The sequence below is a fragment of the Papaver somniferum genome, chromosome 11 (assembly GCF_003573695.1).
Source record: "Papaver somniferum cultivar HN1 chromosome 11, ASM357369v1, whole genome shotgun sequence".
Lineage (NCBI taxonomy): Eukaryota > Viridiplantae > Streptophyta > Magnoliopsida > Ranunculales > Papaveraceae > Papaver > Papaver somniferum.
Window position 1 is genome coordinate 82636801 of NC_039368.1, and position 22184 is coordinate 82658984.

General features: G+C 33.8%; 1 protein-coding gene and 1 long non-coding RNA gene across 3 annotated transcripts; one reads left to right on the top strand and one right to left on the bottom strand.

Moving 5' to 3' along the window:
* Window positions 1–11113: 11113 nt before the first annotated feature.
* Window positions 11114–14611, bottom strand: LOC113320797. Of its 2 annotated transcripts, none has more exons than XR_003346298.1 (9): window positions 14364–14611; window positions 14000–14105; window positions 13780–13842; window positions 13429–13613; window positions 12511–12588; window positions 12138–12270; window positions 11957–12034; window positions 11664–11845; window positions 11114–11384 (listed from the first exon to the last, which is right to left on the bottom strand). It is a non-coding gene; the product is annotated as an uncharacterized LOC113320797 (long non-coding RNA). The 2 variants fall into 2 exon arrangements; XR_003346297.1 differs by having other exon boundaries at window positions 13759–13842.
* A 6455-nt stretch (window positions 14612–21066) lies between these two features.
* LOC113324690 lies at window positions 21067–22184 on the top strand. Its single transcript, XM_026572986.1, has one exon. The coding sequence runs from the start codon at window positions 21087–21089 to the stop codon at window positions 22182–22184; it is 1098 nt and encodes a 365-aa protein (XP_026428771.1). The 5' UTR covers window positions 21067–21086.

Here is a 22184-nt window from a genome sequence, read left to right on the forward strand (position 1 = left end):
GTGAGGATTTCATCCTAGGGAACAATGTTTACATGTGTTCTAAGGAAGTAAGTTCATAAACTTGTTTGTGAACCGAAAAGGAAAAATTACAGGAGTTATTGGTTTTGTTATTCATTGCATATCTTATGAACAACCAATATGTGTGATAGAGTATAACAACTCACAACTTGTTGTGTTCTTGGTAGAACTATTCACAAAGTCCTGACTTATGTATTGGTATAACTTTTATTAGTAAAACCAATCTTAAGTAATCACCTGTGGTATGATCGGATTATGTATGACCTTGGGGAAAGGGAACCGATCCTTGTAAAGGAAAGGGAACCGATCCTAGTAAAGGAAAGGGAACCGATCCTTGTAAGGGGTGCAGTACATCAAGGGGAACCGATCCTTGTATGGGATGCAGCAAGGTTTATAGAAGAAAGGGGAACCGATCTTATGGACATGTGCAACACATATAAGTTATATACCATATATATGGTGAACCGATCCTAGTACCTAGTCAACCGAATCTTTGGGAATCTAGTGTGACTATGCGTAGTACTCACATGGAGGTAGAACCAAAACTTGTTTTGGTAGAACCGTTAAACTCATGATTGTGATTGAAAGTTGGGTTGATCAATCACGTAATTCTTGAAAGTCAGATGAACCAATTCTAAACTTGTCTGGAAGTGTGGAAAATCGGTTTCAAGGTTGTAAGTGTGAAAGAGAACTTACAAAGTAAAGATGTCGACAAACTTTAAACACGTGCTGTGAATGTTTATTTCTATAATTGTTCAAAAATATTCCTTAACGGCTAAGGGAAGAGAATCCCAGGATCGAAACATAAGTAAGTTAAGAATCTTTTAACTAAGGTTATTAATTTCATTTTGTAGGGAAATTACAGATTAGTAATGTGCATTTACTAATTAGATTTTCCGAGAGATTTCGATCGTTATTTTTGGACAGAGCATTTCCAGGAATTATGAAAACCGAATTTGTGCTTTAATGAATATCTTGAGAATATTTTCGGTTTTGGAAATTTCTTGGTGTCCAAACTTCCTTGTCTATAAATACACGAAGTTTGCCTTTCTAGCAAATTAATCCTTCGTAACAACAAATTTACTCTTTTGTTGTTGTTACTGGTGTAGCCGCCTATCGGAGAGGAGAGTAATATAATTAGGTGAAATCTCTTACGGCCGCTCAGTTTAAAGTCTTCTTTGGGATTGAGAATCTCTAGCGCGACCTGTTGGTGGGAAACTAGATAATTGCGGTTTATCTTTGTTTTTGATTGATTTAATTTACTAACGGTGGTTGAAATCTGATTGCACGTAGTTTGTTTATTCTTGAGAATCTTCTCTTATGATATAAAATTCACTCAAACTAGTTCAGAGTTTCGATAGGGATCTTTAGACTGTTGTTAGTTTTAAAGACGATCTTGTGATAATCCATTATTAACAGACTCCGTTCTGTGCTTGATTGATCACAAGAGATTCAAGTGATTGTGTCCAGGTTTTTATTGAAGATTTAAGAATATTTGAAGACAAAGAAGATATTGAAGATATGACTTGGGTTTTACAATCTTTGGTGTGCACATAACTTGTTTCGGTAAAAGAGGATTCAATTAATAATCTGTTTCTCCTTGTGGTAGATTGGATTGATTAATTGAGTAGATCGGCATCAACACGGTTCTTCGGATTAAAGGTGTTGTTGGCTTAATCTTAATCGATTACCTTTGGATGATTGAACATAAGATAAATCTATACCTGACGAAGGAGTTTATGTTGAGATAAACGGAAGAGACTTTGTCCGACTCATATCACTTGGTTGAATAGAGTTGATACCAAACAGATTTCTTGTTCCTTTACTATTTGGAATACGAACCAAAGGGATTGATCCAAGTGCGTGACTTGACTTATTTATAAGTTGGAGGCGTGGGAATACTGACAGAACTAGGTGAACTATAGGGTTAGTTACTTGGTATAAACAATACGAAGTTAGTGTAATTTTGTGTAGCGTCTTAATCCTGAGAGTATTCAATTCTGGACTAGGTCCCGAGATTTTTCTGCATTTGCAGTTTTTCTCGTCAACAAAATCTTGGTGTGTCATTTACTTTTATTTTCCGCATTATAATTATTTTATTATAATAAAAGTAAATTACACAAACGTTAATTCCTATTTACCTGATAAGCAATCCTATTGTGTTTGGGTAAGTCCGAACCTTTGTATCAAGTAAACATACTTCGTTATTGTATTGTCTCAATCTCGTATCCATAGACGATCACACGAAGTATGAACCTATTAGTTGTAATGTCTCGACTCAGTCCATAGACATTCATTTTCGGATAAAGGACTTATAGGTAGGAAAAGTTTTAGCTTGAGGTATATTTGGGTATCCTCGCCTTTTCAGAGAAGAAGTACTTATCTAACCTAGACGGATTTCCATAAGTGACAAGGATTTCATTTTTGTTTTTGATATTGCTTGGGTCCTACGGATAATGTATAACCGCCGCCACCATAAACCATTTCTCGATTTGGTAGGTCCCATGGATGGAGATTTAATTTGTTCAGTTTTTTTAAAGAAGTGAAAAGAGTACGACATACTTAAGAGTGTATATGATAGCAATTCGTTTTCAACTGAGTTTGAACAATAAATCATACTCCTTCCATAAACACAAACAGATAGGTGCTAAAAAGCTTGATATTAGAAAAACAATACGACAACGTTAATTGTAGGCAACTAACCAACAAAAATACTCATTGAGTAATATGATTCTATAAAAAAAATTGCCAAATCCCATTAACAAAATTGGGAACAAAAAAAATTACACCCTAATAAAAGAGTAAATCGATAATTCCAAAAAAAAAATATAATTAAAATCCCTAGATAAGTACATATCGATACATATCATAGTCTTCATTAGTACATGTATTACGTTCAAACAAAATAAACAGTAATAAATGTTGATTAAAAAATGATTACGAAAACAACCATAAAGTTTAAGGTAAAAAAAAACCTTTTGTTTTGTATTATAGATAGGACCTTTTTTTTTGTTTTGTCATAAAAAAAAAACCCTTTTTTCCCCTCAAAATGTTATCCATCTGTCTAAGCTCAAAAACCTCTTTTGTTTTGTATTATAGATAGGACCTTCTTTGCATATTTTCATTCTTTCTCGATCCCAAATTCTATCCATGTTTACATTATATTTTTGACGTGGATGTTCTTTGAATGTTAACACCCTATGTTCTTGTCTTCTTTTTTTCTTTTTTTAATTTTTTCATCCATCTTTGTAATAATATTTTCCAAATTCTACCGTCTTTTCTTCAGATCCATGGTTAGGGAAAAACTCCTGTTATCGTGCTCTTTGTATATTTGTTATGTTTCTTGTTTTCTTAGAAATGAAATTACTTCTCTATCTATCTATTTATTTTATTATTTATTCTTCAAAACAATATCTTATTTTTCTAAGTTGCAAAGATGTCTCTGTAGTTCTTTTGCATCTGGTCCCTCATTAGACTCTGAATTTTCTCTGAAAGCTTTCCCAGTAAAATGCTTCAGAGACAAAAGATGAGTTGTAGTATTTTACTATCACGTGAAAATAAATGAGTTTTAGAATTTTTTTCATGCATTATTGATTTCGTCAACCAATTCTCAAAATTGGCTAAACGTGATGTCATTCTAGTCCTTGTCTAATTTTGTATATTGTCTCAACTTTGTTAGCTCATGTTTTTTTCTTCTCTTTTCAATGTACATATATATGATCCTATTGTAATAATCTTTAATCCAATCGTTTTTAGATTCATAAAATTTTATATAATATCGTGAAAACGTGATCTCGTACTGATACTGTTCTCCTTGTATATGCCATTCCAACTGATATATTTCTTTAGAATCCACTTGTTTTCTATTAAGGAAAGAAGTGCGTCATATGTAGGGTTTCTTTTGCTGTGCCATACCTAACATTGGTTGATGGATGACGATATGTTCTTTATCTACTATTTTGATCTGAAGTTTGAACTATCTTGTTATAGAGAGATATTTTTCTCTTTATATTTTTCTACAAAATCATATCTTTTATTTTTCTAAAACTTCATCTATTGTAATATGAAAACTCTATTATGCTCTGGGTTTATGTAATAATAAACTTTGTTATTCTGTTGGTTTATATAGTACACTTTTGATGCAGGCTTGTGATTCGTATGCTTTGTTTATAGGGAATTCTAACTAATTTCGGAAATCTTCTATCTTTAGGAAATTGTGTAGACTGTTTGTAAATTTTTTTAGGTATTTTGGACATAATATGTATGGTTTGTCCTAAACGTTAATAGTTTAGCAACCAACTCAAAAAACTTGTAAGTATGTTTGTGTTATATATGTGTATTATTATGAGCATTGCCTATTAGGGTATTTAATTGTTTGGGAAAAGTCTCATATTATCATGCTCTCTATATATCTCTTATGTTACTTTTTTTCTTCCAAGGAATGAAATCACTTCTCTGTCTATTTCTTTTGGTATTTTCTTATTCAAAAAAAATTTGGAAAACAAATTTTTTTAACGTTGCAAAGATATCTTTGTAGTTCTTTTCAAACCGGTCCCCATTAGACTCTGAATCTTCTCTGAAAGTTTTTCTCAGTAAAGAAGCTTCAAGAATTTTACTGCTGCATGAAAATAGATAAGTTCTAGAATTTTTTATTGCATTGTTGATTTCCTCACTGTCATCCAGTTCTAAAACTTGGTTAAACGTGATGTCATTCCAGTGTTCGTATAGATTTTGTTATTAACTCGTGTTTTTGTCTTCCCATTTTCTTTTTACATATATATGATCCTATTGTAATGATATTTAATCCAATGTTTTTTAGATTCATAAAACTCAATCGGATAATACTTCGAAATCGTGATATCGTACTAATAATGTTCTCTATGTATATGTCGTTCCAACTCATATTTTTCATCGGAATCCATCAGTTTTCTATTAAGGAAATAAGTGAGCCGTCTGTAAGGTTTCTTTTGTTTTGTCGTACCTAACATTGATTCATCCATAATGATATGGTCTTCATCTATTGGACTAATTTGATCCTAAGTTTAAACTATCTTGTTGTAGAGCGATATTTTTCTCCAAAATAATATCTTTTATTGTTCTCAAATTTCATCTGTTGTGATACGAAAACTCTGTTATTTTCTGGGTTTATGTAACAAAAAACCATGTTATTTTTGTTAGAGCACTGCTCGGTCGAACTTGCAAGCGTTGCTATCTCAAGCTTGTTTGTCAAGTTCAGTTGCCAAAACTATAAGTCTTGATTTCTAGTCTACTTATAGCTAAGTCTCGGATTAGGATAGTAAGTGTAGTTGATCTTTATACTTCACGGTGTTCATCGAATGAAGACGAAGAACTACTCAAGGGAACTTGTAGAACTTCATCAACAAAAGGTATGTAGAGACTTAAACTCATCTATCAATCAAAAGTTTATCTACTCTATCTCCTATTTGAGACAAAAAGTCGTATTGGTATATAAACTTCAATTATACACATTTGGTATTTCGAGTCGAGTTTATCCCGCTTATCTATTTCTCGAAATATGTGTTGGTAATCTTTCTCTTTAACCAAGTTCATATTTTATTCTTGACGAAAGTTAAGAAATGATCATGTGAATATCGCCTTGTAGCATCTTACATGATTTGTGTGAGACAATCATTTGATGTAGACTCGGAATGTTTCACATTGATCATTCAATCACTTGAAAATTGCTTTGAAGCTAATAGTTTGTGTGAGACAGCTATTGTCGTCTTCCAAGAATGTTTCAATGATTGAAATGAGGGTTTAGAACATGTAACCATGATTGGATATAAACATAGTGTGTATTCACATTTGTGTAAAGTCCAAAACCGGGAACCAAAGTATGCATACCCGTATGCGTACTGGTTGGTTGTTGGAAGTCCAAAACTAAGTATGCGTACCCGTACGCGTACTGTCGGAGTTTGGAAGTGTAACATAGTATACGTACCCGTACGCGTACTGGCGTAACCAAACTCAGTCCGGCTACTTAGGTATGCGTACCCGTCTGCATACTTAAGTAGGTTATGTTCTAAAATCGGTTTTGTTCATGAAATAATACATTTATATAATAAGGAATGCAGTCTTTTGCAAACCGTGGGTATAATGTTCATGAAATGATTCGATTGAATCAAAATCGATTTTTCTTCAATTGTGTCTTGTATACTTCTATGAGAATATAAACAATTGAACAACTCTCTAACTAGTTTCATTTGAGTCATTTGAATTAGTTATGATAAAGACGAATAAGGTTGATATGAAAGTGATTATATGGCTAACCATTGGTTAACTATTATTGAACCAACTAAGTGTACACGTTTAGGTACGGTTACCTTTATCTAAATAATGGTACATTTCATTTGTGTATAACAAGCTAAGTTCGATCTAACGGTTGAAAGATATTAGCTTGAATCTAATCAGGTTTTCATCTAAGGGTGAATATTGAATGCTTCGTTACCAAGGTAACATTGATTGCAAACCTTGATTTGAAGACTATATAAAGGAGAACTCTAGCACCTGGTAAATTTAATCCTCCTATGTGATACTAGTTGCGACTAGAGTCGATTCTCCTTTAACCTTAGGTTTTTCACGAAACCATGTAGGTTAACGACTTAAAGACTTCATTGGGAATGTGAAGCAAAACCCAACTATTTTCTCTGTAGTCGCGTGTTCTGATCTTGTTGTTTTCTATCGTGATTGAGTACTATCTTCTTTAAGATTTGCTCGATATTTATTCTCCGATAGACAAGATTGAAAAATAGTCACAAACATCTCCGTCTCATCGTTTGTGATTCCGCAATATATTATTTCATTAATCGATTAAGATTATTGTGAGGTGATTGATAATACTAGGCTGTTCTTCAGGAATAAAAGTCTGGTTTATCTATTGGTTCCTGTTCACCTTGATTTATCAATAGACGGTACAAAACTCGTAGGTATATCTGTTGGAGACAGATTTATGTATTCAATATACTTTTCTGTGTGAGACATATTTTTTTATCAAGTCTTCGACTTTGGTTCGAGCAGCTCTTAGTCGTGGGTGAGATCAACTAAGGGAATCAAGTGCGCAGAATCTGGCGTGGTTCAAGAGGTGTAAGGAACACAACTGTACCTTGATCAGTATGAGATTGGTTAGGGCTCAACTAGATTCCAGTCCGAAGTTAACTTGGTAGTAGGCTAGTGTCTGTAGCGGCTTAATACAATATGGTGTTCAAATCTGGACTAGGTCCCGGGGTTTTTCTGCATTTGCGGTTTCCTCGTTAACAAAATTTCTGGTGTCTGTGTTATTTCTTTTCCGCATTATATTTTGTTATATAATAGAAATATCACAGGTTGTGCATAGTTCAATAAATTAGAGAATCCAACCTTTGGTTGTTGATTATATTGATTGACACTTGAACATTGGTCTTTGGTACCACATTATATTTTACATAATAATCAGGGTCACGGATTTCTATCTGTTTGATTTGCTGATTATATTATGAAACAGAGATACAACTCTTGGATATACTTTTTTTGAGATTGAGTATTACTGTCTAGTTGATTATCTCTAAAGTATATTGGAGTTCGTCCATACAGATTGCTAAGCGAAATATTAGGTGTGTTTGTTAGACCCCCGCTTTTTCAATTTTGTTGGTTTATATAACCTATTTTTGATGCAGGCTTGTGATTTGTATGCTTGAATATATACAGAATTCTAACTAATTTTGGGAATCTTCTGATTTTTGGAAACAAGGTAGATTATTTGATACGTTTTTGTAGTTTTTTAGGTATTTTGGGTCTACTGTGTCTGGTTGGTCTTAAACGTTAATATTTTAGTAACCAAATAAACAAAACCATAACCGTATTTGTATTATGTACGTGTATTATTGTGAACGTTTTTTTTAGGGTATTTAATGGTTTGGGAAAAGATTCATATTATCATGTTCTATATATATATGTTTTGTTACATATTTTCCTAGGAGTGAAATTACTTCTCCGTTTATTTATTTTGGTATTTTCTCTTTTCAAATTAATATCTGGAAAACAGAAATTGTATAACTTTTTTTTAGCGTTGCAGAGATGTCTTTGTAGTTGTTTTACATCCGTACGCTAATTAGACTCTGAATCTTTTCTGAAAGTTTTCTCCACTAAATAAGTTTCAATAGATGAAACGTGGATTTTTTTTTCTTGTATTGTTGAATTCGTCAATGTCATCCAGTTCTAAAAATTGGCTAAACATGGTGCAATTTCAGTCTTTGTCTATTTTGACATTGTCTATACTTTGTTAGCTCGTGCTTTTGTCTTCTCTTTTCGATGTACATATATATGATCCTATTGTTTAGATCCACAAAACTCAATAGGATAATACTACGAATACGTGATCTCATGCTGATACTGTTTTCTTTGTGTATACCGTTCCAACTCATAATTGTCATTGGAGTCCTTCGGTTTCTATTAAGAAAATAAGGGAACCATATGTGGGGTTTCTTTTATTGTCTTGTACCTAACATTGGTTGATTGATAATGCTATGTTCTGTAATATAAAAACTCTGTTATTTTTCGGGTTTATATAACAACAAAACTCTCTTTTGTGTTTGTTTATATAACTTGTTTTTGATGCTAGCTTGTGATTCGTATGCTTGAGTATGTACGGAATGCTAGCTCATTTTGGAAATCCTCTAGTTTTATGAAACTGTGTAGGTTGTTTGATACGTTTTCGTATTTTTTTTATGTATTTTGGATTTAGTGTGTCCAGTTGGTCTTAAACTTTAATATTTTAGCTACGAACTCAATAAACCTGTATGTATATTTGCGTTATTTACGTGTATTATTGTGAACGTTGCTTTTTCACCTCTGCCAGTTTTGTACCCGGAAGTACTAACCTTGTAACTTTATTTTAGTCATCGAAATTTTACAAATTTCACAAAGTCACACGGTAAACAGTTACTCGATAAATTCCTAAAACAGTTATTCATCGGAAACAAGATACCGTGTTACCACTCTTGAGATCAATATCAATAGTATCATAATTAACAACTTTACCGGAATTAAACCGTGTCTTTGGGTAAAAAAAAAATCTATAAATTAATCTAGATGTGTTGCTGGTTAATTAGCTCCTTACTTTAGTATGCAATTTTTGAGTTCTTGAAGTACGTATTTCAATTTAAAAAAATAAATAAATATTACAGATATGTGATAGGTACTGGCACTGCAACCATTTAATATTTATTCCATCGCGGATTCTCCACATGTTCATGCTTAAATTTAGGGTCATGCAACCACCTATCCTCCATTGCATTGATAAATATCAAAGCATATTGAGAAATTATACCCGGTTATTGTGAAAATTGCTTTTCCAACTCAGTAAATCTGATTTGTTATTGGAAGTATCGACCCTGTAACTTGACCTTACTCATGCAAATTGAACAAATTTCACAAACCATAGGATAAACAGTTACTCAGAGATGAATACCTTGCTACATCCCAAGTTCACTAAACTTAGAAGTATTAACTTTACTACCCTACCTTATATTAAATGTGATATAAGATGAAGTATCCAAACAAAGTGTTGGGATCACACCTGAACCAATGTAGCGTAGTTGTTAAGCAAAAGACTCTACCACAGTGTGGTCTAAGCTTCCTTCGAACTCTGGAAACTATGGTAAAATATATAATATCGTCCCAAGCTAAATTATCAAGAAACTGATTGGCCCAGCAATCTGTAATAAGCAACACCCGAGAAACCAAAAAACGATGCTTAATTTTTTGATAAGCATCATTAATAATCCTTAAAAAAAGATAAACATAGATTTACAATCTTATTCCAAATGAATTCATTGAAAAATAATCCAAAACATTCTAACTTTAAAAAAAAAATCTAAAATAATGTGATTGAACCCTAATGTAGAAGCCAACACTGGAAAGAGTAATCGAATCTTCTAATAATTATGTTTTTAAAAGTTATAGTTATAACTAAACCAATACATTATTTCTTCAGATTAATTTTCAAGAAATCATTGGATTCCTACTCTTCATCATCGAGGTCTAATTTATTTTTCAGTCTGCGCCGAGTCTTTTTGGTTGGTATGTTTTGGCTTCTTTGCTTCCTTGTTGCTAGTTGTTACTTAATGCACGTTTTCTATCCCTCTTAGATATCTCCTTGTCATTATCTTTGGTAGTATGTGTAGCATTCTTTTCACGTCCTAGACCCCATAGAGAAAGAGAGTTTTACATATAAGAGGGGTCCTTATAGAGAAAAAGAGGTTTTTTATTTGTAAAAAAAGAAGTGCTTTAGTACCAATCGTCTGCAAAGCTACCTGGAATTTTGTATCAACATCCTGAATCATCTAATTCTCCTTCAAACTTGAATACTTTTTGGACCGTTAAATTGTCAGATTGGTTGTTTATACTGTACTCCTAGATTTCGAATTTGAATACAAAGGTGTTCTCCTTAATCCGGTTGAACCATACGTGTGCCTTTTCTCCATTCACTACACCATTTTTAGTCTTTAGTAACAGGCTCTTCAGTTGCAAAGAGGGGTTGCAACAGTTTGAATCTGTTACGAAAGTCCTGTTGCAAGTTTTCGCAACGGCTCCTAAGCAGTTGCGAAATTAGATGGTCGACACAACTTAAACAGTTGCGAAACTGGAATTTCGCAACAACTCATTCCAGTTGCGAATGTTTTGCAACATCAAAAAAATAGTGGTTTTGACTAGTAAACCCTGGTTTTGACCTGGTAAAATCAAGTCAAAATCAGGTTTTGGACCGGTCAAAACCACTATGTATTTACTTTTTAATCAGGTTTTAATTCTTCAGTTCCCCGGTTCATTTGGAAATCATTCCCCTGCAACAATTTCAGAAAAAATTACAGTGAAATTCTTCAGCTCTTAGGCAAAAACATTCAAAGCATATACCCATAAGTTTTTAAGAGACATAACTTTGGCAATACGTAGTCATTTCATACATTGAATTATAAACACCAACCATCATTGAACTTAGGAAACTCATGAAATCATAAACTAAAGACTTATTCTGTATACCTCTGAAAAGAACTACTTAGGCAATACATATAAATTTCTTAAGTTCCAATCTGTAGCTAGAAATATTTCTTAAGTTCCAAGGACATACAAATTCTGTGCGTAGTATCAAAAAAATGACAAGCATGTTAAACGTTTCTTAAGTTTTCAGAACATAGAAATTATGCAGTTGCAGTTGTAATGTGAAATGTAATAACAGTAGTAGATACAATCTTAAAGGCACAAGACTGGAGACAAGATCAACATTCATTACCTACATGCTCAAACAAGTATAGCTTCTTGTTTCTTCATAACCATCCTTGTAAATAGTTGCACTTACTGCTCATATCTGCGACCTGCAAAACCCATGTACACCATGAGAGTAGCCATTGTCAAAAAGAATTGTAACAGTAATACAGGGAAACAAATAACAGTTTTCATTGACACTTAAACTAAAAAAGGTTAGCTAAAAAGATAAGTGGTAAAGAAATTTTTTTCCCACTTTCTAAGTGATTTCAGAACTCGAGGACTACTGTTTTTCTTCCATATATCTAAGTTTAATAGATATGAAAAAGGTTAACTAAAACGAAAGATGGCGCAAATTATTTGTTTGCCTGTTTCAGAAACACACATACCTATTTAGACAAACCAATTGCTTTTAGGATGATAAGGTTCCTTCATTAGTTGTATCCCACTCTTCTTCAGCTTCATTACTGTTGAAAAGAATAACGCCATCTATAGAATCAACATCGACACCAACAGCCTCTTCTTCTTGGGTTCCATGCTCTTCATGTTCTTCTCTGTTATCTTCTACCTACTGAGACAAAAAGTGAAAGAAATCAACATCCAGTTCCCATCACGGAAGCTAAGAATAATAAAAGGGAGCATTTTACATAGAAACAAAGAAAGTTCCTGGATGGATTAATACCGTTTGAGAATTTTGCATGCGTTAAGTCTTGCGGATGCACCTGGAAGCCTTTTTCCAACTTCTATCTAGTTCACTAACCTGTTCATCAAATAGATTTTGACTTCTCAAATATTAATAACAACAGTCCAATATTAAACGAGTGATGAAACTTTATTTAAAGCAAAAAATCACTACTACTTACTAGAGTCTCCGCAAACTCTTCAAGTTTGCTGAAAGATTCCATTCTCATGAAGTCAGCACCAAGCAAGGTGATAAAAACACTAACTGAAGCAAGAAAACGCCACTTCTATCGGTTAGACAAACTTCACAAAAGCCTGCAACAAACACATGGATTCATGATATACACTCAGACAACTAAATACTATTGGATTCAGAAGCAACTTGTGGGTAAAATCCAGTTAAATCTCCGAATTAGAAGCAAATACCATTGGATTCAGAACCCTGCGCATGCATGCAGGGAAGAGAACTAATCAAATAATGTTAAGTAAAACTAAAAACTACATTTGTATCCCTTCAACTGCAGAAACAAAGAAAGTGCCTGGATGGATGAATACCGTTTGAGAATTTTGCAGGCGATTAGTCTTGCGGATGCACCTGGATTCCTTTTGCCAACTTCTATCTAGTTCACTAACCTGTTCATCAAACATATTTCGACTTCTCAAATAAGAATAAAAACAGATCAATATCAAACGAGCGATGAAACTTTATTTAGAGCAAAAAATCACTACTACTTAACAGAGTCTGTGCGAACTCTTCATTTTTTCCGAAAGATTCCATTCTCGTAAAGTCAGCACCAAGCAAGGTGATAAAAACACTAACTGAAGCAAGCAAATGCCACTTCTCAGTTAAAGAAACTTCACAAAAGCCAGCGATAAACATATGGATTCATGATATACACTCAGACAACTAAATACCACTGGATTCGGAAGCAACTTGTGGGTAAAAAATCCAGCTAAAGCTCGGAATTGGTTTCCCTTTCCTTGACCAATTTTCCATTGGACCCTGGTACTGTTGTCATTTTCAGGAGACATAGCATGGGTTGAGGGATGTAGTGAGCTCATGCGAATTACCTTTGGCCAAAAGGATAAGCCCATGAACATAAGTTACCAAGAAAGGTAAGATCTAGACATTTGATTCTAGATATTGTGACATGTGTACCTTTTGATTTCTCAAGATAAACAATGATTGTCCAAAAATTCAACTAGTAAAGAGATCGCCTTACATTGACCCGTATATACTATAATTAATGGACTTCAACTGTATGTCCATTAATAATAAACAACTGGAATATTAACTGATAATTAACGGACAACAAGACAGAAAAGAAACCACAGTTCATATACGGCACTTGGGACTCAATATGATACTGCCTGGAAAATATTCTATGTACATAGAGTAAAACTGTCCAGCAATTAGAATTATATGTCCTAGCAAAAAGTTGAACTCAAAGGATGGCATTTTAGATATCTCACCTTCTTGGAAAACAACGCATGACAACATCATCAAGGTCAAATGGTTTATTCGTAGCACCGAGAACAAATATTCTTTGCCTGTCTTTCGACCTCAGTCCATCCCAAGCTGCCATAAACTCATTTCTCATTATTCTAGTTGCTTCATGTTCAGAGCCACCACCTCGGGCACCAAGCTAACTGTCAACCTATACCAACAAAATTTAGGACATTCAACGATGTATGTTGAGACTTGAGCAAAGTTAAATCCAAAAAAAAGCACATCCAAGAAAATTTTTGGAATATGCACAAATGAATGAGCTCATTCTTTTCATAAGATGTAAAAGTCCTCACCTCATAGACAAATATACTTACAGGGGGAAGCTTGCTAGCAAAACAGAAAAGAGCCTTGGTAAGCTTTTCAGCATCTCCAAACCACTGATTCAGCATTCAGAAAGGAAAAAAGAATTAGAACTTTCAAGAGCTCTATCGATGCTTTATATGGTTATTGTTCATAGACTAGCACACGACATTTTAAGAAATTAGAGCGGAAGATAGAAGATTCATGATATAAAAATTAAGTACGAACACAAACCTGGTACGCCAACTCTCGCGTGTGACACAAAATTAGAGCAACAACTTGTCCAGCAACAGGCTCATTATTCCAGCTTTTAACTTTCATCCCTTGCACATCCAACTGCCTGTCAATTAGGGATAGAAGCATACACATCAATCATCAGAAAGAGTTCCTTAAATACAAAGATACGAGATAATAAGATAAAAGCTCAACCTGTCGGGTATACCTAGAACTACAGTTTAAAAGCCAAATCAAAATAACTATCCACGAAGTACCTATAACGCATTAAGATCAAGATTCAAGATTTAATTAAACTCATCAAATAAGAACTAAACTAGAGAACAAAGCTACCGAACCCAAGAAAAATAAAATGAATACGTACTTGATATGCTTATGGGATCCCCCAGAAGTTGCATTTGAGATTGCCCAAGCAGCCTCCTTTTTGATATCAAACTCAGCATTTTGAAGCAGATGGATTAGAGGACCAATAATATCAGCCACTATAACCGACTACACAAAATTTGAAATGAAAGCATATCTCGTTAGTGCCACCTAGATTTTTCTTGACAGATAACATCCATACCCAAAATAGCTTGAGGCATGCATTCATGTTGAACTGATTGAGAACCAAAAGAAAAATTGTAGCCGAGGAACCTTAGTGAGTAAGAAAGATCTCTGAGAACTCTAATGGAAATGGTAATCAACAAATTTTTGCCTTCAAAAATAGGAGTGCAGAACAAGTATTTTTTACCTGCAAGTCAAACAACACATCTCAAAATACATTGCCTAGTTATGTAAAATATGTAAAATACAATCGCCATAGCACCTACTAAATTTCAAGAATAAACAGGATTATATCAAAACTATCCAACTGAACCATAATCTTAATACAAAACTTGATATAAGGAAATACCACAAAGAAATAGCTAATTCAAATAAAAAACATAAAAGAATCCAAGTAAAAAAAATTGCCTTCAGATGGATGCTCAAATCCCGAATCAACAATTTCTCTAAGAAGCTCCAGCTTTAATAGAAAATCTCTGAATCCAGAACTGTGTATCCAACATACCCCCTGCACCATCCAAAACATTCATATTAGTCTCAAACTTTAGGGTTTAAATTTAACACACTACAAGAGTTCGAAAATAAAAACAAAACAAAATCAATCTCAAAAAGACAAAATTGCATCAATTTTATTCACAGGATTTCAACTCCCAAAAGGCCAAAATCATATCAATTTCTTTGAAAGTTTTCAACTTTCTATCAAAATCTCAAAAGGAAAACACTACGACAATTTGAACTTACCGAAATTTCAAATTTCTAGGGTTTTGACAAAACCCGAAACTAGCTCAATCTCAAAGCGGCAAAAATATTTATAGATCGAAGAAGATGGTTATAGATCAAAGAATATAATGCAAAAACTGAGATCGAATCATGGTGGAACGTGTTTACTTCCATTGATAGATCGAATCATGGTGGAGAACGGCACTGCTAGGTCAGTTCTAAGGTATCAGATTAGGGCTTGATTTAGGATTTGAGATCTCTGAAATCAGTAAATCGTTCAACCTTCATCTCGGAGATATTACTGATTTGTGACTTATAAGTTCTCTGAAATCAAAGTAATGGAACCCTAATAACCAGAGAAGATAACGAGAGAGATAAGAGAATAGAAAAGAATGATAAATGAGATAGAGTGAGATTTCTTTCGATAATAATAATCAGATGAGTCAGTTTTGATCTGAATGAGCTGAATAGCCAACTAAACCGAGTCAGCTAAGAATGTGGGAAGCCACACTCGCGAGTCGCACGCGTAGAACTCCAATCTGTTGCGAATCGTAACAGGTATAAATCAGTTGTGAGTTTCGTAACAAAGGTAACCTGTTACGAAAGTTTTGCAACAAAATTTCGCAACAGAAAATTCGCAACAGGGACAAAGCTGTTGCGGAAACTAGTTACTAATCATGAAAAATGGTGTGGTGATTGTTAATCTGCATTTGGAAATAAATGATGTGGTGAGCCTGTGTTTACAGTACATCTATCAAGTTCATTTTCCATACTAATATGTCGTTACCTCATTGTATTGTTCCAAGTAATTTGCATGTTCTATAACAATGCATTTCATCAACCTTTTTGTTGTATTTCTCATCACTGTAATATAACAGTATCTTCGTCATCTTTTACAGTTAAATTCAATTTTACATGTATATATTTTAAGTCGTAGTAAGTCTTGATGTATTGTCAACCCATTTGTATATAAAAAAATGTTGTTCATTTTTACCATCCTCTTCAAAAATTTTTTTTAACACTTGCAATACCAAGGTTCCTCATCTTCGTTGTACTCAATATTTTTATTACATATACTGCATGCCATATAATACCACTCTTTGTTGTCAACCAAGCCCAGTACCGTCGCCTCGCAAGTGAAACTTCTACCCTTCCTTTTATTCGAAGCACATATTTAGATATGTTTAACTATAGTAGGTTAACAAAATCAACTAAATACACGCTTACCATATTCTCAATGTAGTGTGTCATGTCAGTTGGTTCCTGTATATATCTTTGTATTTCGTTGGGGTCATCCGGTCGTGGAGAGCCAGTTATTTTGATTTCGTTGTCTCCTGATTTAAGCCTGCATAAATTAATTTTTCAGTTTTAGTACGTAATAAAAGTCATAAACAGTGGAACCCATATAAAATAATCCGTGATAAAATAATAATCACGATTTTTTTTTCCGGTCATGGGTAGATAACAACGTGCTAAATTTATAAATTAGTAAAAGTTTAAAAATTACTATAGGTCCTTTGTGATATTTATTAATAACTCTTCAATTTATGTAAATGTAAATGAGTTCTAGTTTATGCTAATTTGGTATAGAATAAGTGAATGAGTAGGTTTTTTTATTAAATTGATGTCCCATTGAGTTTCGTTTTGATATCTTTTTAACATCATATGAGTCTTTTAGAATGTGATTAGAAGAATTTTTATAATGTTGTTTCCTTGTGCAATGAAACAACAATTCAATATCTTTTTAGCTATGTATCATAACTTATTTTCGTGAATGTGGTTTATAACCACACTTTCATCTTCAACTTGTATATCATCATTTTATTCGTTAATCAACAATATGAAATTATGTTTTTCGGAGATAGTTCGAAAGGTATTCAACATTCACTTTATTACCATAATTCAATTCATTGATTAAGTTTTTTTGAGAAGTGTGTAACAACAATCGAAAAATTTAATAAATTATTAATTCATATGTAAATTAATACTCTTCATTTCCGTTTTAGTTGATGTTCTGGAGTTTTTCACGCAGATTAAGAAACAATAGAGATAATTTTTTTCTTCCAAATATACTCGTATTAATAGTTTCCTAAAAATTTAAAACACATAGTTTTTGGTTTCTAGATTTAGTGTAAATCACGAATCCCCTTATAATTTACTTGGGATAAACAAAATATTCCTCCCTAGACTAGATTTAAAAATTGGAGTAATTATCTATCTGTTAATTACGATGAGAATTAATTGTATGTTGTGATTCCAAAGCAAGGGGAAATCAGTGAAAATTTGGGAAAAATACTTAAACTCTCATCTATGTTGAAACACAAAAAACCCCTAAAATATCAAGTAGAATGGAACGGATGGAGTATTTAATATTTTATTGATTATTTAATATCACGATAAATTAATAAATTTTATTTGTCCCGACGCTATTAATTTAGAGGTGTTATACCAAAGTCTATCCTCTACTCTGCACACTTACTTTTTCTTGAATCCGGTGACCTCAGGTATACCCAAATTGATCAACACTCTAGTAGCAGTGGTCGTAGCTAATGCAAATGTACCTGTTGCAAGGCGTAATTGTATGTCAGGTGAATTAATAATTTTAACGCCAGCACCTGATGTGGTTAATTAGTAACATACCACTAACCTCACAACTTTCCATAACTTTCCATTGATAATAACAATTATCAGAGTATTTGTGTGCCATCTATGACACCCTCTTTTACTGAGCAGCACCATTCCCCCCATTGAGTTACCTTCATAGCAACTTCCATGTTTTAACAAAAATATAGGGGTCTTAGTTTCGCAAAAATATAAAATTAATCATCAATTTGATTTAGGGGTCTTAGTTTCGCAATACAGCCACAACAAAGAAGTCAATTGCTCGTGGTTCACTTCATTACCTCGATCCTCAACGTAATAAAACTTTACAAACGAAGTTACTTACTTTGTATTATCGTTGATTATCTCTCTCTTCTCAACTTCGTCTTGCCTTTTTTGACCATCGAATGCCACCATAGTAATCTCGGAAACAGACTTCAATCACCTAATAGCATATGCCGGTAACAATGATACCAATTATATGTATCTTATGTATGTCGCATGGAAAGTAAAAAGTAGTCCCGTTCTTATGCATGTCAACTGAATTTAAATGGGCTCACAACTATCTTCTACAAGGTGAAGTCACATTTTGGTCGATGATATTTATTTTTACCATACTGCATGACTTGCAGACATTTTGATACCCAACCCAAATTCTACAAATGAGGTTCCAACTTCCAATTCATCATTTTGTGTAGAACCATTTCCTCTTCTTTTGGTATTTGAGGGGAAAAAGAAACAAAAAGTATGAACAAATAGTTTTTGGTTTTTCTTTTCCATTTTTTTCTTTTAATGTGTGCAAATATTAAAAAAGAATTTCCTTTTGAAAGAGATAAGGAGTACATAGTAGTGATTAGATATTCAAGTGTGGATAGCTAACTTTGCTTAGATGTAAATACTAATCAGTTTCTTAACCAATGTGATTAAAAGTTTTACTATTCTGGAACTCAATTGATTGACATAGTAAATCATAATAAAGACTTTTTATCCAAGGGTACTTGCATTATGGGGTTTATGACTAATCCATGAACATGCTCCATTGGATGGATTATTATTACAAAGTGGAACTCACTCATTTTGTTTTTGTCCAGTGTGTAAGCCATATTGTATAACATCATAAATGCAGTTGCTTATACTTATTCCAACACATATGCATAACAACCGGCCATGATCATTTGAAGTTCTTAATAGAGATGCTTGTTTTTTGCATGCGAACTTGATACAAGCTACTGGATTTGCTACATCCCTTTATGAATGAATAGAGAAGACGTGAGGAGGTTTCTTTGAGAGATGGTAGTTACATCCCTTTATAGCCTTCTAGCAGTGACGAAGTAATTGAGTGATGATACCAATGACTTGAGTTCAAAAATCATCAACACCAAATTTTTACCAATTAAAAGAAATGGTAGATATTTCAATTGAAAAAGTAAAAATGAATTCAATTTCGGATCGTAGATATTTCCATAGGAACCAACCACAAATTTATAAGTTTGTATCCTATATATCACTCAATAATTATCTTCTAAACTCCAGACTAAAAGTTAGCTAAAGTAAGTACATTGTACATTGTTCAAACTGAATTTTCTATGAAAGACAACATGGAATATTAAAGAGAAACTACAATTGGAAAGAAACTACAAATCTAGTTGATATTAGAAATTCTTGATGAACCCTGATTTCAGACTAAATAAAAACCGCCTACACACCAGCACCCACAAATGGGTTCCCTGCTTTTCCGTGAAGGGAATGTCCAACCACACGTGTGTGTGCCGTTTTGTTGTGGTTTGAACTAGGGGTGTCAACGGGTCCGGGTCCTCCCGGGTATCACTAGATCCAGACCCGAACCCTACTTATAAAGGTCGGGTCCGGTTTCTAACGGTTCCGTGTCCGGTTCCTAAATTTGTGGACCCAGAACCGGACCCGTTTAAATACCCGGGTACCCGTCGGTTCCGGGTACCCATTGGGTCTAAAAAATACTATTTAAAGAATCTCAAAAACTTAATATATTTCTCTTTTTAGTTTGGATTTAAGTAATTTTTATAAAAAATTATTGTTATTTCTTATGAATGTACTAAATAAAGATTAAATGTAAGAGAAAAAATTTAAATGAGTAAAATATCAAAGCTAAAACTAGAAAAAATACTTATAATTTTGCTAAAAACATGAATAAAAGAATGAATATACGGGTACCCGATACCCGCGGGTACCCAATGGGTATTACCCGTTTGGACCCGTTTAAATTCGGGTCCAATCGGGTAATTACCCGGCGGGTCCTAAGTAGCTAATGGGTCCAACTTTAGGACCCGGAACCGAACCCTAATATACCGGGTCCGGTTCCGGATCCGAGTAATGGGTACCCATTGAAAGCCCTAGTTTGAACTGCGGTTCAGGCTTAACTATAAAGTAGAGTTTTTCGTAGGGGAAAAAAAAATAATTCTTTTTTGTTATCTTCAGGTCACCCAACAAATGAGAAAGGGTAGAAAGCTCCTGTCCAAACTTTAGAGCAAAGGCACTAATTCTAGAAGACGTACACGGCCCCTTAAAAAAGTGGTTCTAGACTCTTAAGTGTCTAACGACTTCCACAGAATCTATAAACTGTATCTATTTTTAGTTTTCTAGAATGCTAAGGTATAATTTTGAATTTAAAATTTGAGATGGTCTGTTTCGGATCTTCGATGCAGCTAGGTAAGCTTGACATTCTATGGGTCTTCTAGAAATAATTGGAAGCATCCGTAAGCATACAAGAGCTTGTATTAAAATACTTGGATGAACTTCTTCTAGATTAATAGTGCCGCTATGGCGCTATCTTTCAATGTTTGCTTGCGAGAAGGTTTAATTAGTCAAAAGATGTTTCTTATTTCCTCATTTCACCTGACTTTATTAATATTACAACAAAAAAGATGATGACCAGGAGGGACTAATTAAGGGCTCAAGGAGCCAACAAGGAAAGATTGATGACTGGGGACTGCTCGTAGGTCCTTGTGGTGGCACCATTTTATCTTAGTTAATGAGTAATTTCCTTCACCTACCGTAAATGTGGAGGTGAATAAATCATAGTCTCAATAACGTGCTGTAGAAGTGTCAAAATCTTTGATTTCTCTCTCACTGCCACCACCAAAAATCTTCATTTCCCTTTTCTTATTCTTATAAAACCATATCAACAACTAAAATAGAACCAAAACAAACGCAAACAGAGAAGAACGAAAAACACCTAAACAAAATGCAAGAGATTGGAAAAGCAATGATGCATTGTCCTAGTTTCAGCAGTTATTCATCGTCGATCAGATTTGTAGAAATTACAGCTAAAGTCATCAAGGCAGAAGAAGAAGAATGTACTAGTCATCCCGATGATAGCGAACAAGAATTCGGGTTTCAAACTTTCTCCGATGACAAAACAAAGCAAACACCAATCAGAGAAGAAGAAAATGATCATGGTAATGACAAAGAAGACAAGCCAGAGAAAGAAAATGACGACAAAGACGAAGACGATGATTTCGAATTCGCGTTCGTGAATTGTAGTGATGATAATGCTTCATTACCTATTACAGCTGATGAAATCTTCTGTAATGGCATAATTAAACCCATTTTCAATCAAGACATCGCCAAATTCGAAAGCGTCGAAGAAGTATTACTAAAAGAAGATAAGCAGAAGGATACAAATGATAATGCTACGGCTACTACTAGTCATAAGATTAGAAAAGTCTCATCGTGTCCTCGACTTCCATTAGGAAGGCTGTTCTTAAAAGAGTATTCATCATCGACATCATCATCAACATCTTCATCATCGGAAACTCATCTAGATTCAGCATCTTACTGCATTTGGAAACCAAAAACTTTCACGACATCTCCTGACAATTCTTACTGTCCAAACAAGAAGAGTAAATCCGTTGGAAACAGTACTAAGCCTAGAGGTTTCAGGCTTAGAGATCTGATTCGTCGGAGTAACAGTGATATTAGTAAGACTTACGTCTACTTAGCTAATCACATTGCTCAGCCATTGCCAACAATGCCAAGTACTAATAAGAAACTTTCAAATGAGAAATCATTGGAATCGATAATGAGGAAGAATTCTGTTAAGGGAATAACGAAAGAAGATGTGAAACCGATGGGTAGGAAATTGTCGATGAAGAAAGTAAGCAGTACTGCGGCCGGAAATGAAACGTTGTCGGCGGCAGCATCGTTGTTGTCGCCACATGAAATGCATTACTTGAGAAATAAAGCGACGAAAGATGAAGATAAACGGCGGTCATTTTTACCGTATAAACGGGATTTGATAGGTTTCTTTGGATTCAATAGGAAACTCTATCCTTTTGCTTAA

Excerpts from the sequence above, each read along its gene's own strand:
- LOC113324690 (XM_026572986.1), top strand. The coding sequence starts at position 21,087 with ATGCAAGAGATTGGAAAAGCAATGATGCATTGTCCTAGTTTCAGCAGT.